The sequence below is a fragment of the Mytilus edulis genome, chromosome 7, assembly GCF_963676685.1.
Source record: "Mytilus edulis chromosome 7, xbMytEdul2.2, whole genome shotgun sequence".
In the NCBI taxonomy this organism is placed as follows: Eukaryota; Metazoa; Mollusca; class Bivalvia; order Mytilida; family Mytilidae; genus Mytilus; species Mytilus edulis.
Window position 1 is genome coordinate 10058103 of NC_092350.1, and position 18406 is coordinate 10076508.

The following is an 18406-nucleotide window of genomic DNA, read 5'->3' on the forward strand; positions in this document are numbered from 1 at the left end:
ACCAACATTCAACTTATACCAAACAACAAACATTCAACTACTACCAAACAACCAACATTCAACTTCTACCAAACAACCAACATTCAACTTATATCAAACAACCAACATTCAACTACTACCAAACAACCAACATTCAACTACTACCAAACAACCAACATTCAACTTATATCAAACACCCAACATTCAACTTATACCAAAACAACCAACATTCAACTTATACCAAACAACCAACATTCAACTACTATCAAACAACCAACATTCAACTTATATCAAACAACCTTGATTAAATAATATCAAACAACCAACATACAACTTATACCAAACAACCTTGATTAAATAATACCAAACAACCAACATTCAACTTATACCAAACAACAAACATTCAACTACTACCAAACAACCAACATTCAACTTCTACCAAACAACCAACATTCAACTTATATCAAACAACCAACATTCAACTACTACCAAACAACCAACATTCAACTACTACCAAACAACCAACATTCAACTTATATCAAACACCCAACATTCAACTTATACCAAAACAACCAACATTCAACTTATACCAAACAACCAACATTCAACTACTATCAAACAACCAACATTCAACTTATATCAAACAACCTTGATTAAATAATATCAAACAACCAATACTGAGCAAACAACATTCAACTACTATCAACTAATACCAAACATCAATATAGTTCTACTTTCTATTTTCAAAAGCCTTTTGAGATTCCCCGGACAGAGGTCTACAGAACCTGAATAAATTTATCTTATATACAAAAGGTTATTCAGAAAATAAGTAATTTAACATGACTACACTTGCATCAGATATTTCTGAAAGTCTCATGTTTGTATCCAATGAAATAACAATCATATGAAATAACATCAAATGCAACGTTATTTTTTAATGTGGCCTTAGTACTAATAAGATATATACATGGTACATAACTGAGTCAATTAAGAAGCAAAGACACTTTCTGTCTTGTATTGGGAATTGTCTTGAATGCATTAGAACATGGAAGTATTATATTGTTTATAAAACAGTCAATATAATACTTCCATGATTAGAATAACAAGTACTCTGATGTTAATGAATTGGGTTGACAAACATGCTGGGCACAATAAATTAACTAAATATGTATATTCAATTTTGACAAATTTTTCATATCAACTTTACAAGTTAACTCCTGTTGTAACAACCTAATTTTCCAAAACTTCAAGGAACAAAATGTACTTGTAAATAAACCATTAAGTTTATAATGTAACTGTTGTGACAATATCAATACTTTTACAATAAAAACATCAAAAATAATACAATAAAGACTTTAATGTAACTGAATAATGTGCATTAAACATTAATATTTTGTCTGCAAAAAAATCCTTTTAGATTTTGGTTTAAATGTCCTATGTGCAGAGTTTTATTGTAATTCTATGTATATTTATTTGGATTTAATGTTAAAAGAAATTAAATTTTATGGTATAAATCTTTTATGTGCTGAGCGAGTCTTTATTGTGTTTCTAAAAATGAATATATATGTGGTATAATTGCCAATGATTCCACCAGAGACAGTGATGTAGAAATTAACAACTACTATGGATTCATTTACTTTTCGTTGGTACCAATTTCCATGGATTGAGGAAAACTTGCAATTTCGATGATATTAATTTTTTTATATTTTGCAAAGTCTGCATACATTCCTTTATACACTTTGTTATTTGTTTTCTGTAACTCTAATAATCATTATCCTTCCTTTCAAATTTTTTTAGAAAGTTGTGTTCTTTGAATGTGACATTATCACGCATGCAAACACCTTTATTTTGACGTCCCAAGGAAAGTAAGAAGAAACCAAGAAAATTTTATGCCAATTTCAACCAATTGTTTGTTTGAAAACAATAATTTCGCTAAAGAGAACAATTTTTTCACAATCGGTTGGGAAATATGAAGATAGCGAAAAAATTAGAAAAGAATGTGCCCATGCCATGCAGATGCCCTTGCTTTTAAATATGCAAAAGTCAATAAAGGGACATAACTCAAGATGATGAAAGTTACGCCACCCAAAATTCAAACCTGATCTGCGTGAGGAGGTATCAAGCTTCAAAACATTTGTTTTAGTTTAATAACATTTGATTGACATAGTTGAGACAAAGTAAGAGTGAACAATAGATGATGCCCCCTGCTTGTATATAAAGTTATAAAGGGACAAAACTCGAGAATGGTAAAAGTTGTGCAACCTAATTCTGATCTTCTATCTATATTTTGTGGTTTTAAACTAACATTTGAGGAAAATTAAAATTATAGAACAGGACCTTAATTTTGAGGAGTACAGACAAGGGTAACACATACTGCCCCTTCCCATGCAGCAAGGCATTATAAACATAGCTCAATCATTTCATTAATTATCAATATGGTCCATGATTCTGTGTTGTTTATTTTCTAAAGCTGTGAAAGGTTAACTTTGCCACCAAAATCTGAAAATCAATAAGTAGCAAAACTATTTGTTCGACATTCACCAATGAAATATTTGTTGTCGGATTATACAATATTTATTTGTCATAAAAGTTTTTAAAAAAACATGCACAGAGGACTTATTTTAGTATGTGTGCATGCATCGGTTCAATAATTTCCTTTACATTTCAATAGCTATAAATTCTTTTAATATGACTTCAAACATAGTCTGAACTTTACAAGGATACCAGTTAATTCCAGTACAGTCGAGACAACAAAATCTGTTACAAACATTTGAGGACCAGAGGTTACCGGATTATTCCAGCTCAGTGTGCACTACAATGTAATTCAACAAAGAGGCATAAAAATACATTTTATTTTACACCTGATGTAATTTTTATTCTTATTTCGTAGTGAATTTCCTTTATCCAAAAAAAGAAAATCAAAGGACGATAACTGTGTCCCTGAACAATATGAAAGTTTCCTTTTAATTACATATAATATGTTAATACTAAAGCATTCTAGCCCAAAATCAAAAGTTAAACATTTTTTTTTTCAAGTAAATTTTATTTTTAATTCAGTGCAGGCCTTAAATATTGGCATTCTGCCTCATATTAGTTTAATAACCTATCATAAATCACTAACTACTGGACAGAAGGTGTCAAAACCAAAAGCATGCATGGTATTCATTTAATTTATATTGAAAAACTGACCCAGCTCAAACATGACAAGAGTTAAAAATTCAAGTGTAAATTCTTTAGCCATGATTTGTTTAAATATAATCAGATTTTGTGGATCAGTGACTTATTAGTTTTAACAGTAAAGTTTTGTACTAAAGCCAAGGTCTCAGTTAATTAACAATACCATTTATGATATATTGCCATATTAACAACTACATCGTAAAATGATGATATAAATAGCTTTCAACCATGTAAACATCAATACTTATTCATTATGGTATTTAGTGTCAGAAACAATAGTCATTTGTCATTAATTACAACTCTATTTAATTCCGTATAAGGACAAAACAATAACTGCCTCCTTCAGACTCAAATCAAAAATCAAAACAAAACATAAAATATGATTTGACAAGAATAAAGACTGAGTACTATTGCACTATTGGATATTTTTTATTGGTGAAGTAAGACAGAGTGCCCAGAGCAACAACTAGCCTTAGGTAGGGTAAACATAGTAAAAAAAGTTTGAGTTAAATGAACCTACCACTTAAAAGTATTGTTCGATATGTTCATAAAAGTAGGCTTGAAAAGGCCAACAAATTTTACCAAGATACTTCTAAAGAACCTGAAACCAATCTTTAATAATGCCGAGGCACATCATGCAAATATGTCTTTGCATAGAATGTGAACTGAAACCATATAAAATTGTAAAAAAAAACATTAAAAAGACCTCACTGGGTTTCTGATTTTAACAAGACATACTGTATATAGAGCTGAAAGCTTCAGTCTTTACACAACAAGTTATAGTAGTATCTTAGTCTTCATGCTAAATTCCAGACCCCCCAGGCAAAGCAAGTTTAATTCATTTTGAACCTGTAAAAATCCTCTATACAGGCCTGCATCATTTTTTTTTGGATAAAATTGATCTTTGTGTCTGTGGATTCAAAAGTTTTTTGCTATTTAAAATATTAATAAGTTTTTTTCTCATTAATTCTGCAAGTTTGATCTAGAAAAGAACCAAAACCATACAACCATTTAAGTGAACCAGTGCAGCAATCATAAATCAATCTATTTTTATCTTTGGTTCTATATACTGCATACATTTGTGATGTGTCTTTTATATTATTTATAAACAGTTAGCTTATTGAACTTTTTACAAGAAATATCCATGCCAAATAATTAATGATTAAATCTTAATTTAAATGGACATTAATTTTTCAATTTCACTTTTGAAAAGTGTAAAGATTAATCAGAAACAAACCCAAAATCAATTTAATGGGTTACGTCTATTGAATTGAAATCTACCTAAAGTAGACCAAACAATATTCCACAATTGAGCGGGAAGAAAAAAGCCCGCCAAAGTAGAACATAAAAGGTAAAGGTGATTGGTATCTAAGTACACTCCTTTCTTTAAAAGAATGTTTTACCTTATGTGTTATATCAAAGGCATTGAGTTTTATGAATGAAAATATAGTAAACAAGAGTTACTATTGATTTTGGAGATAAAACATCGTAAAAAGTTTAAATCCATTGATATTATTTGTGGTTTAAATCAACATTACCATATCAATTTACTACGTTTTACAGAAAATGATGTTTATAAACATTGCAAGAGGTAAACAAGTATCCTGTCCCAGGATGTACTAATATTAGGATTTTTAGGGGTTTTCTTTTTTGACAAGACATTTTAACAGAAGCTTGAAATTGCAAGAAAGCAAGAAGGCCATGATAACAAAAGAATTATTCCTTTCTTCGATATTCTTTTCTTGTTTGTTTGTTTTTTTGTTTGTTTGTTTGTTTGGTTTTTTTTGGGGGGGAGGAAAATATTGCTCAATCTGTTTTACATGAAATTATAATAGGTCTCTGTACCTCACTGAATTCTGCTTAGTTTATAATTATGGATTATTGGAACATTGGCACGTTCTCAAACCTTTCCTGAAGATTAGTAATTGAACAAAACTTTTTATGACTTTCAACTTGAAACTCAATCCGGTTTGTTAGGCTATAGAGATCAATTCTTTTTTTTTTTTATATATAAATTTTCACATGTTTGTAAAGAGCGTGACATTTCTAACACGTAAAATGTGTACACACAGATGTTTATACATGTACATCATGTATTGTCTACCTAACCCCATACATCATCACCTGTAACATTAGTAACATATTTTATCAATGTTTACCATCGTATTAACTTCAATTCCCAGATCATTGTACAGGTTGTACTACGATGTACTGCGAAAATAGCTTTTTATAAAAAAGTTTCATGATCAAGAAAATCCTGTTGTTTTTTTTAATGAAACATCTTAATACTGTTCTGTTTTTTTTTTTTAATGAAACATCTTAATACTGTTCTTAAAGAAATAACAACTACTTATCTTTATAACTAAAGTCTCTAAAATAATTCATGACTAAAATCTGTTATTTGTTAATCTTGTAATGCTAATAACTTTTTGGTATTAATTTTCTGTCATTCAAGGGCAATAACTCCTATACATTGTCATCTGTCTATTTAGGCCAAAGTGACTAATTTGTAGATCTTGTCATACTGATCATTGTAAATATTTTGTAATTATTTAAGCTTCACTCTATTATAGTACTCAATGCCAAAAATGACAGCAAAAAACGATAAAAGTTCTTATTTAAGGGCAATAACTCCAATAAGAAATTATCTGAAAATTTGTTGCAAAATGAACTGCAGGTCTCAACAATTTCAACATACATGTAATTGCTTCGTCAATTTTTCTATTATCATTATCTACAGTGGTTTTCAAGATAATAGACAAAACTTGCATTTAAACCGTATGTTCTAATTTTAGCCATGTGGGCCATGTTGGGTGGCAGGCAGTATAATTTGACGATTTTTTATTATAACTAGATAACAATCAATGATTGTGGCTAATTGGCCTGGTAGTTTTAGAGGAGAAAGTTTACAGTGAATGACAGATGTGGGATGCCAAGTGAAGAAAAATTTTCATTTTGGTCAATTGAGTTAAAAATAAAGTATGATTGCCAGTGATACAACTATCCACCATTTACTAAATTACTTGGAAGCAAGCAACTATAGGTCCCCTTAGTTTTCCTCTTGCAATGTTTGTAAACATTATTTGACCATAAAAGGTAGTAACTTTATTCATTCATTATAAACAATAAAAACTTTGAGTGTTAATACTATACAATATGTATATAGACTGAGTTTGTACCTGGTACTGATTTACAGATTCATGACGTCAATGCTTCATTTAATGTCTTCATATTAGTTTTATTTTGGGCATATACCTATACAATTGCGACGTCAGTATGTAAAGGTCACCCTTCAAACTATAAGTATGATGTAATTCTAGGGGTTATCTTGGAAAGAACACAAATAATTATGTAAGCTCTAGATTGTTTTTCTTGGTAAAATCTGTACAACTTCAATGTATTAATTTTTCCTTTATATAACAACCACAAAAAATCTGTCTTTGAATGAACATAATCAAATTTTCCCATTATAACCACAAAACTATAGCCTACAATTGGTGATTACATGTGACACTTTAGTCCTCTAGAAAACCTAATAAAGTTAATAAAATATACAAAATCATTTAAATGCATGAAAACTAGTGTTATATTTAAATTAATAATTTATTTGACTATGTATACTGATGAACGTAAAAGTATATACAACAAAACATGAGTTCTTATGACTGAAAGCCTCATTCAACTTAAATTTACTGTTTTCGTTAATACATGTACACAGACATTAACAGACAAATAACTAGTGAAAATACCATCAATCAAATGAGTGGTCAGATTTGACTTTGTAAACAGTACAAAGTGAATCTTCAAGATTTGACGTAAATAACATTTAATTCTGCCTTATGATTGTAAGTGGCATTTGTTGTCTCTCTATACTATCTGTCAACAGGAAATATTATACCAATGTTTGTGGGTTACAGCCACTTGACCTTATTTTAAAAGTTAAACACAGTAAAACATTGACTATATAATCATGATCTTAGGCCTTTTTTTTTAATTAGTTGGTTTACGGATCCGCCGACCCGATTTTGTTTAAAAGTGAAATAAAATTAAAATTTTGATTTCGTGTTGTTTTTTATTCCGCCGACCCGATTTTTCGAGTGCTGTGAATAAAAAAATCCGAGGCGTTCCAAAACGTTTTGTCTGTGTCAATAAAGCGTTTGTAGTGAACGGCGTATTTTGAAAAGCTTCGAAATGACGCAGACGAATTCAAAAACCCAACGAGGGAGGACCATGGAGTCTGACGGCTTCATCATACATGAAGACCACGTGCACCTTAAATGTGATGGTATTGTGTTCACCTGGAGAGTGAGAGATCTTGGGTTTGAACCTTGACCCGGTCAAATCAAAGACTTAAAAATTGGTATCTGCTGCTTCTTCGCCAAGCACGCTGCAATTGCAATTATTAAAGGAGTCAGAATAATGTGTTTGGGTAAGGTAACATATCTTTGGGGGAACTGTTACCTTGTGAGCTACCACATTTAAATTCTGGCTCAGTGTGTCAGTTTAGCATTTCATTTCTCATTATCATATTCTCATCCTAATTATGCATCTGATTAGCCACTAGACATTAAACAACAATTGACCATCCATCCATCAAATGCAAAGCATATCAAGATAAGAGCTAAACTATTTCTCCTCCTCAACCCCTGTAATGTCATGAATGAACAGCATTTTTTTTTTTTTTTTCCTCCAACTCAAATTTTTCATAACAGTTATATGTGAACAAAAAAAAAATCTAAGATTGCTATTTTATTTTTATTTTTTTTACCTCCTCCGACCCTAACCTTTGACACTAGTTGTCCGTAAACCAACTAATTAAAAAAAAAAGGCCTTACTTTACATTGTTTACACAAGCTTAGTCTATTTTAGATATTTCACTAATTAAAATTTTGACTTTTTTTTTTATTTATAAAAATTGTTAGGCACTGAAATAAATGAATAAAGCTTTTAAATTTTTTGCCTCTGTAATAAAACATTACTCAGTACTCTTGTGTTAAAAATATGTGCTCAAAAACACCAACTCCAGTATTGTAATCGGTTAAATTCAGTCAGAGTTTCATAACTGTAAATTTACATCAAAGTTTTTCAGACCCTGACCACAAGGCATAATATTTCAATATGATGAATTCATTTATGGAGTATATTAAAACTATCTTAACTTTTGCCCTATGGGTTTCCTTACTTTAATCAAATATTAAAATAACAATTCATTACAGAATATTTTTCCCAACAGACAATTGTATATTGTCATTAAGAGTACAATGACAATGTTTATTTGTCTTTAAATTAACACAGTGTGGGTTGGAACTGGCCCAATTATCACCTGACTTATAGAACAACACCTGGTTATTTATCTAAGTTACTGTGTCACATAATTAACCTGACATATTTTGTCAGATGTCCAAGATGGTCGGACATCAAATTAACACATACATAAATATAAAGTATATGTGTCATGTAAACATTGCATCATTCTAAATATAGTACTATATATAAACTTTAATATTTGTGGACGATTCCAGAATACATGCTCTCAGTAAATTCAGCCCTTTCACATAGTCCATAGCCATTGGGCATGTTAGGGAGCAATACAGTTGTATCTTCAGTTTATAGAAATTTGGGAATCTGTTGCAAAGTGGTCCGACACAGAGGTTGAGAGTGTGAAACTCTGATTTGACAGGTGCACTAGACTCTTAATCTTAAATGACTAGAATTGTCGGTTTTCCAGAAGAAGATTGGTTGTTCTCTGGGAACTACGGGTCTTCCTCATCAAATAAAATCTTACCACCATGAAATATCACAGATGTGCTTTCCTTTCCATAAAGCTCCAATGTTATAATTCTCTATTTATTAAAATTGATGCAAATTAGGATTGTCGTTTAATATAGTCTATCCTTTTGAAAATACAGGTTTCATTATTTTTCATGTGGACTTGTACTTTTTCTATTTGTAGGAGTACTTTTCTATTGATTTTATTAATACTTTTATTATTATAATCCCTCAATCCTCATGACTTTTAATGTGTAGGGTAAAATGGTAAAACAATCAAGAAAAAACATAATGAAAGGACTGTGAGAATAACTTACTTGAAAAAAATCAAACATATCATAAAACAATGATTATACTTAAAATTGTTTTATAAAATGTTCATTTTCTAATAATTCTGAAAAATATTTTATGAAGCTAAAGACTAAACAGTAGCAGCTGCACTGTACATTACTTTTATTCAATTTTGAGTTGGTTGAGAACAAACAAAATGACATTTAAATTTTCCCATACTCTATCTAATACAGTTATAAGCATCAAACAACATTAAAAGGAATTAAAAATCTAAGAATCAAGCAGTAATAACACTTCAAACAAATTTCAGACTAAATTTAATGCCATATTTGTTCTTGGTTGTGTAAATATGACCCATGGTCTTACTGAACTGAATAACTCTTGACCACATCAGAAAACAAACAAAAATTGTCCTTACAAGTTGACCCCTGTATTTAATACATACAAAAGAGAATTAATCCATTATTTTAAGTCATATAAATAGTCTTTTGTTCCATTTAAATCTAACTTCGCTAACAACCATACTTAAACATTGAAATAGGGGTGTTAAGCTGTAGCATCGCTTTTTTAAACAGAATTCATACAACTACTGCTCAATTATAATGACAGGTAAATATTTAAAATTTTCCAAATTCAAAAGACCAAGTTTTAAATCATATACCCAAAACAATTTTCCCCAAGATATCAAACTTGTCAATCAGACCTTTTACAAGTACCACATTGAGTGATAAACAGTTTATTTGACCTTTTAAGTGTTCCACTGACAGAAAAACAGTAAATTTGAACTTTTGTTTTTACCACTCTTACTGATAAAACAGTCTATTTTTATCTCGTATGCGTACTATATACTGATATACAGTCTCTTTGACGGTTTGTACCACTGAATAATAAAACAGTCAATTTTGACCTTTTATGTGTACTACAGTTCATTTGATCGTTTCATTGTACCACTTCTTCTAATAAACAATCAATTTGACTTCATATGTGTACCAGTATATTTGACCTTATACTACATTAATGCCGCCTTTGCTATGGCAGGATCATAAAAATATTTTCAAAATCAATAACCCTGAGCTAGCACTTGTAATTCAGTCTGAGATTCTTACCCCCACCATTACTGTAGGCCAAGTATGGAAACCTCCAAACATTTCCCAGTCCAACAGAGTATCCCAGGAGGTACATCAAGAAATCCAACCGTCCAGACCAATTGTCTCTCTCATCTTCCTCCCCAACAAGGTCATCATCAAGAGGGGTCAGGACAGCAGTACTGGAAACCTCCTGCACCAACGATTCATTGGGATTCTGAAAATAAAGTTTTTTTGCAATTTTAATTGAAACGAATCACTAAAACTATCTTTTGACATTGGTACAAGAAATTAACGTCTGTTTCTTGAAACAAAAAATATATTACTAATTATGATCATCCAACTTACTTAAAGATCTCCCATTACATATGAATTCAATATTGACCAAAAGAATTAAAACTATTTACCTTAATTTTGCCAACTGTCATTTTCATGCATAAACCAACCAGTAGCCAAAGCTAGGAGAAAAGTAACTTAATTTTCTTTTTATATTTTGTAATTTATATCTGTCTAGACAAAACATGACAAAATAGATGAAGAGTGAGGAATGTTGGACAAATTGAAAAATAACAAAAGTCAGCATAACTGTTGTCTTTTAAAAAAAAGAACCTGAAATTGAATATAAGGCAATTGATATAACTGGATCCCTACTCCTTACAAAGTATGTGTCTAGTAACAGCAGGGGGTCATATTTTTACCGGACATTCAACTACAATGACCTGTCCATTTGTCAAGGTCTACATTGTATGTTCAGGTTATTGATTCCGTTCATTGGGGATTTACATTTTTTCTTTATAAATATGAATTCCTGAACAATTGAACATGACAGCAGTACTTTCTGCTGATTTATATTTTTAAATGTGAAGAAGAAAAGATGAAAACACTGATTTAGATACACTGAAATGCCAGTTCTACAAATCACAAAATAGCTCAAAGTAGAAGATCTAGCCTCATGCTTAAGTTTGTAAGTTTTGCAGACTAGTGGAACAATAAAATTTTACTCTGGGGGAGTTGATAGCTTACTTAAATATTTAAAGTGTGTACATGTGTCATTATAACTTAAAGTAACCCAAAAGATTTAATTACTATATCATCATCCTGTGGTCCAGCGTAGTCATTGTCTTTATACCAGGCCACTCCCCATTTGTTCTTGTTCTTTTCTGAATCAGACTCATGGTGGTATTTTTCTGTTCCTCTCTGCAAAAACAAAATGGAAATCAATAAGTTATGAGAAATAGAATTTCAATGAAATGGAGAATGGAAATGGAGAATGTGTCAAAGAGAAAACCCGACCAAAGAGCTGACAGCAGCCAAAGGTCACCAATGGGTCTTCAATGCAGGGAAAAACTGTCTCATACTCCAAAGAAATCAGTTCTTAAAAATTTGAGAGCCATGGTAATACTGTTCATCTGTCAAAACTCAAAATAATCAATCAAATATGTAACCCTTTTTAAACAAAAGTTAAAGTCTGTTTGGCAGAAAACATATGACCTAGAAACTTTTACCCCACAAAAAATCAGGATGATTTTAAATGCTCCAAAAGGGTAAACAGAACCTGCACTCATGTTCTCAACATAAATGTTTGCCACACACTAGTCCAGCACCTACATAGTAATAACGCTATAAAGACAATAGGCTTTTTAGAATGGACAAACTCAGCAACCTGACTACATATACTTAGAAAACTGGTTGTCATAGGATTGGATCAAAAATCAGCGGAGTATTGCCATTTTCATTTTGATAATGTTGAATGTTGATGTACTCAATAGTATGCCTAGTGGAAGTACATCAAATGCATCATGGATCATATCTAATGTATATCTAAACCAACTGAACACAAAAATAAGAAAACAGAAATTTAAAGAGAGAACATGTGTAAATACATTGAATCTGCTGTTCATTGTTTCTCTCTAGTCTCAGAATACTCCTGAAAAGAGTCTGTACAAAATTAACTTATCATTAATGATGTTCCCTTAAACGATCCCTGCAGAAAAAGATAAGAGTATCCTGTGCCAAATAAAAACTTTCCCAAAGGATCAGTTTAAAAACATTTGATATGAATCAAATAAAGTATCTAAATATGGTCGAATGCCCTGAAAATAGCTCCATTTATATGCCATATTGTTCACCTTTATGATAAAACGTGATGGGAGACTTACATCAATGCCAAAGGTCTAGACACAATAAACCATCACTCAAAGTTCATATTCGCACAGCTAGCTATGGAAACAAATAAGAATGCAGTGTAAACAATGGTTTTATTCCTCAAGTAACATCTGAAGTTAATCATTGCACACCAACTGGAAACTGATCAATATTTTCTGTACAACACATTTCATTTTTGATATAAATATCTAAAAAATCTTTATTGCATAAATTTAATGAATAAGAAACTAGAGAACTTTTACTCAACATGTACATGATTGAAAATCTCAAAATTCTATTATCACCATTAGCTCAAAAATAATCTGAATGTGTAAAACATCCAAACTTCATTCATATCTACTCTTAAATGACTTTTGAGGAATGTATACAATAAATATATTATGACATTTTATATAAAGACATGAAAAGGTAAATACAACATATTTAAAATTTACATGCCAATTATATCATATCTTTCTCAATCTAATGTCTCCATTATTATTCTCACTAATTTATATTTGATTAGAAGACCATTAAATTTTAACCAGAAGTATAATTTATACATACTACATGTACTTTATCCTTTACCATGATTCTGAAAAATTTTGTGACTTTGAATAAGATACTTTGCCATTTTATATATTCATGTAATTCCAATACAAAGTCATTCGATCATGAGGACAAATGTTCTAATTTCTGACATTGAAGGTATAAAATTAGGATTTTTTGGAGGAAATAAGATATATACATTGTAAATCAGTGATCTGGAAGGATTTTTTCTCTATGGGCCCAGGGCCCCTCAAAATTAAGTTCAAGGGGCCATTTAAAAAAATAATGGGCCATGTTGTCAAATGAATGGGCCATTTGAATTGACTACAGTGAAAAAAGTAAAAAGTGTATATCTCGGCAAAGAGATGGTGGTACTTACCTTTATGATTTTAAATAATATTATAGATATTGTGCCTGTGATTTTGTTATTTCAATTCTACAAAGAATGTAAAACAATTTCTTCCAAACCAGATAATATTTAAGATATCCTTTATTTACAATGTTTCTACTGCTACTGTTGTCTTGTTCATGTGCATGGTTTTTTTTACATTAAATTTGGGTCTTCGTCGATACCATACTTATTCCCGACGTTCCGTATTAGAGGACGTATTTGGCATTTCCTCTGCACTTCTTGTATTATTATTACTTCATCACGATGACAACAATAACAGGAGAAAGTATCATTAATTGATAAAACAAAACAACAATTCGCTGAAGGCATGTTTACAAAATGTAAAAACAAGCCAAAGACCAAAAAGTGACAAGGACAGTTAGTCGCCTTTTATGGAGACAAAAACTATATTCATAAAAAGGCTTTGGGGTTTTTCAACGAAAAAGTAGCAAGCTGAACTAAGTTAAAAGATAATAATTAGAGACAAATCTCGTCTGTACTAGCCAAATTTTACAAATTTAAGGTTGTAAAAAATCATATCATGAATGATGGTTAATTACGTTTTTTGGGTAATCAGTTACACCCATGGTTCTATTATTTCCATAGGAAAACACCCGAGACGTCCCAAAAATATATAGGTGCTCCTATCATTGGAGGAACATTACACAGTTGTGTACACACACATGGCGGCACGGAACACGATCGGAAATCCATTTGACAATATCTAAACGTATCGAAACGAAGTGAAAAATATCGTGCGCCATGTGGGCGCTTACATAAGTCACTCTATGTGCCATTTCTGGTCGATATGCGCTATAGGCGCAGGGCGCACGACTTTCCCGATCACTGGTAAATAGACATATCTAGAATTCTGGAGTATATTGTATTAAGTGAGTAAAGAAGAGGGATTAACAATTCTACTTATCTTCATGGTATTTTCTACAAAATAAATATATATAGTTTTATACTGACTAGTTTGAGGATTATCGCTTCAATGAAGCCTCACAGGGATAAAGATTAGTGATCAAATCTGTCATTTAGACCAGAGTAGGCATAGACTGCTCTGATGGAAATGTAAGTTTCGACCAGTCTGACAGCAAAAGTGTGCATTCAGAGCAAAATATATTCTATTAGAACACACCCGTGATATTGCGCGTCCGTGACTGAATTAAAGTATATAACTATGCGTAAGCCTTATTATACATGTTATAGTATTGGTATTGTCATCTGATAAAGTCATGCTGATTATAAGATGCACAGTTTTCTCTGCTTACAAACTCATTTTGTGTGAACCCGTCGACCTGGAACCTATCAATTATTGGTAATATTATTTATTTGGAAAAGAAAAGGGTCTGGAATGGAGTATTTTTTAATCTACAGCATTGTCCTATACATGTATTAGCAATATATAAAGTTGAATTCTTTCATTTGTGTTTTTTCCCCACGACTGCTGACAAATTGCCTCTTATTTTAGTATTATAGATTACATATTTTTATATAAGTTGAGCCTGTCAGACATGCAAGTCAAAACCTATCTAAGCTAGTCCTGTGACTCAAAAACCTATATCATGATAATAAAATGGAATCCTTTTTATTAGATACATCTTTGGTACATGATTGTTACAACATCTTACTCACTACAAAAGTTCTAGTCTAAACAAGATGAACTCAGAGGTCAAATAAAGTTCACTACAACTACAACACTTTTTACATTTCAATTCAAACAAAACATTGATTTATGTGAATTTAAAAGGTTGAAAAGGTTGGAATTTCTTTGGATTCATTGATTACTTTCTGCAGGAGTGTGTAACATGTCTAACCATATATACTATAAATTAGACCTCCACATAAAACATCAGGTTTTCTCATTATGCATTTGTCCAAATATCTGACATATAACATTACATTTATTGTCTTTTTTATGATTTTTTGTGTATGTACACTATGTGGGAGTTTTTTTCACTAGATAAATGTTTTATGAAATAAAAAAGAAATGGGACAGATGTCCATTTAGTTTTATTTGTGTTCTTGAGTTTTTATCTTGTCTACTTGTACCCTATTTCCTAATTCCAATCCTTTTGATTCTTTACTGAGACAGGAGTATAACATTCAAATGTTTTCCTGAATTAAACATGCAACCGCTGTCTTTTCTATTAGTATTTCTCTGCAGCACACAGTACATGTATATAGTGATAGGGGAAGGGAGTCTGCAACTGATCATGAACATAAAGATTGAAATTTGTGAAGCTTTTACTAACATCATGTCTTTTCATATTTTTTGTACATCAGTATTAATTTATTCATCAGATTTTCGATTGCTGTGTTAATTTTGGGGTGACATGAACTTTGTCATATCTGCATTCTTTAGCACACATTTGTATAAACAGCCTCTTCTCCTAAACCCCTAATTGAAAATTTATCATAATTGTCTCAGAATTTTAATAAGAAATGCCAAAGTGCAAATCCTACTTAGTCCAAATAATTTTCACTCCTGTTTTCCTACTATAGCATGGACCTTGCATATGTTTCACTCCCAGTACCTATAGTTGCATCTTCACTCGCCAAGGGTAACGATCCACTCCCGCTCTCTTCACCCTTGGCGGACTGAGATAAAATTTTGGAGACACAAGGAAAGGATTTTTATTGGTTGCAGTAGCAACTCGCTGCATCCAATCAAAAAGCGCCTATAAAATGATCATGTGACGTGTAGATGTAGAAAGTGTTTGTAAACAATTGCCACGTGTTTATTGCGCAACAAGTCTTTACATCACTTTATACGACTATATTTAGTGGCAACTTGAATGTTTTCAATCAACTAATAGAATTTCCCGAGTATGTTTCATGCACAAATGCATGAATGTTGACGTATATTTTCGTTTCCAGCTTTACCAACTGTGTAGAATCTAGACGCTACTGTGTTTTTACCTCCAAATTGAAGTAAAAACACAGTAGCGTCTAAGTGCTACCATTGGTCAAGAACAATGTATTCGGAATGGGCGTGACTTAATCTTTTGATAGATGGCGCAACATTGATATCACAAATGTTAGCTCAATCTGCCAAGGGTGAAGAGAGCGGGAGTGGATCGTTACCCTTGGCTAGCGAAGATGCTATAGTTGAAGACTGTCATTACATAAATTACTAAAACCTTGCCTGGTCTTATAATTATTCATCATTGAAAATTTTAAAAGGATTTTAAATTTCTTACATTTTGACATCATTCAGCCCTAATGAGTTATGTTTGCTTTATTATACATTCATTTTTATACATTTAAATATGGATAATTAAAATGCAGCCTTTTAAAGCAATGAAGGTCAAAGGTAGCACAAACCAAGTGAAACCTACACAGAATTCAAATATTTTCTTTGGTTAACACCAACATATTTAAGAAAAGAAAACTTCTATGCAGCACAATTTAGTCAATATTTATTCTAGTAGAAATAACTTCCTCTGACCTTGAACTTTCCATACAATGTTACACACAGCAACCAGAACATCTAAAAGTTATTTCCCCTTACCTCACCCTTGCTTTCTTGGGAACTACCTTGAATGTCCTCCATTAGAGGAGTTCCAGCAGCAATGTCAGGTATACTGCGATTAGTGTTTTCGTTTTTGTAAAATCTATCAATTTTTACATGTCCCTCACTTCTTGAACGATTCTGTTTTAAATCTGCCATTAATCAAAGTTTACAATAAAGTTTATTCCACTTATTTCATGCATTTGCTTCAGTCCATTACATATAAACTTTTCAAACTAAATTGTATAACCTGGAATCTGTTCAACTAACGATGTAAACAAAGAATGATGCAATGTTAAAATTATTCCACCTTAGCTGAAACTCTTCCAAAAATGATATCAAAAAGGTTCCCATTCTGGCATTCAATAAAAGATTAATAAGTATTGATTATTTATTGACCCTTGACTAAAATTGCAGAGGGGCTTTTTAAAGGGGTCATCCCAATAATACCATCTTAAATACATATCAACCTAACACAAAATGTAATTTATATAGTGTATATATTATAAAATAAGACATTATTGTATGCATATATATGTCAAGACGTCATACATATATTTCTATTATGACATTTTTCTAAAAATGAAGCGATGATTATCAAGCTTGAATAGAATTATTACTGAAAAAATTCTAAATTTGACTGTGAATAGGACTTATGTCCAGTTAAACACAAAAGGCTAATCTTTGGACATTTAACTGTATATTTCATACAAAGATTTATTTTATAATCAGATTGAATTTTTCAAGTTTTTCAATAGAATAACCTCAAACCCAAATCAAATAAATGTTTCTTACTAAAATGACTATCTGCTCTGAAAGACAGCTTAGTACATGTAAATAGCATATTATTATTCCTCAATCTCTTGCTTGTTTTACAAAAACATACAGGCTTTAACAGCTCCTAACTAGTTTTTATTTTCAGTAAAACAGTATCAGCAAAGGACAAAATGATGTCAGATACATGTATGTAATCAAAAGGAATACAATTTATTTATTTTGGCCTAACAATGACTTAAAGAATAATCACTACCCTATGTACTGGCCACTACGTATACTAACACACACAGAAATAAACATACATGACCCAAAGTTTACCCCCAAGAATTATAATTCTGTACATTATTATGTTTTATTCAGTATATATCAGACAGCTGTTACAAATCACAATTGATTATTCAAATTTTCCAATAAAAAATAAAAATTCAGGTTTTCTGCCAGTTTTTCATATGTTTACAAATGTAGGTCTAAGACTTAAGTAAACACTGAATCGACTGGTATAAAAGTACACAAAGGATAGCAATTAAAACAAAGCTACAGTTGAGTGATCTAGGTACATATTTCTGAGACAAATATCATGTATTAGTTTTTAAACCTGATATTCTCTTAATTTTTTCGGTGAATAAGTACATGCATAATGCACCAGACAGGAATTTGACAATGAATATTTGTTTATTTGACTTTTTCCAGTATATTTTAATTTCACATAATCAGTGATCTGGAAGT

General features: G+C 31.1%; 1 protein-coding gene across 3 annotated transcripts in view; it reads right to left on the reverse strand.

Moving 5' to 3' along the window:
- Positions 1-18406, reverse strand: part of LOC139529889 (sodium- and chloride-dependent glycine transporter 1-like) — a 48615-nt gene that overhangs the window by 27395 nt on the left and 2814 nt on the right. For 2 of the 3 annotated variants that reach the window (XM_071325842.1, XM_071325843.1), the window contains exons 2-3: positions 11388-11498; positions 10323-10518 (exon numbers count right to left, since the gene is read on the reverse strand). In XM_071325842.1, coding sequence (XP_071181943.1) covers positions 10323-10518; positions 11388-11498 — 307 coding nt within the window. Of the gene's footprint in view, positions 1-10322; positions 10519-11387; positions 11499-16903; positions 17214-18406 lie in introns of those variants that run through there. The other variant, XM_071325841.1, reaches the window with a different exon arrangement.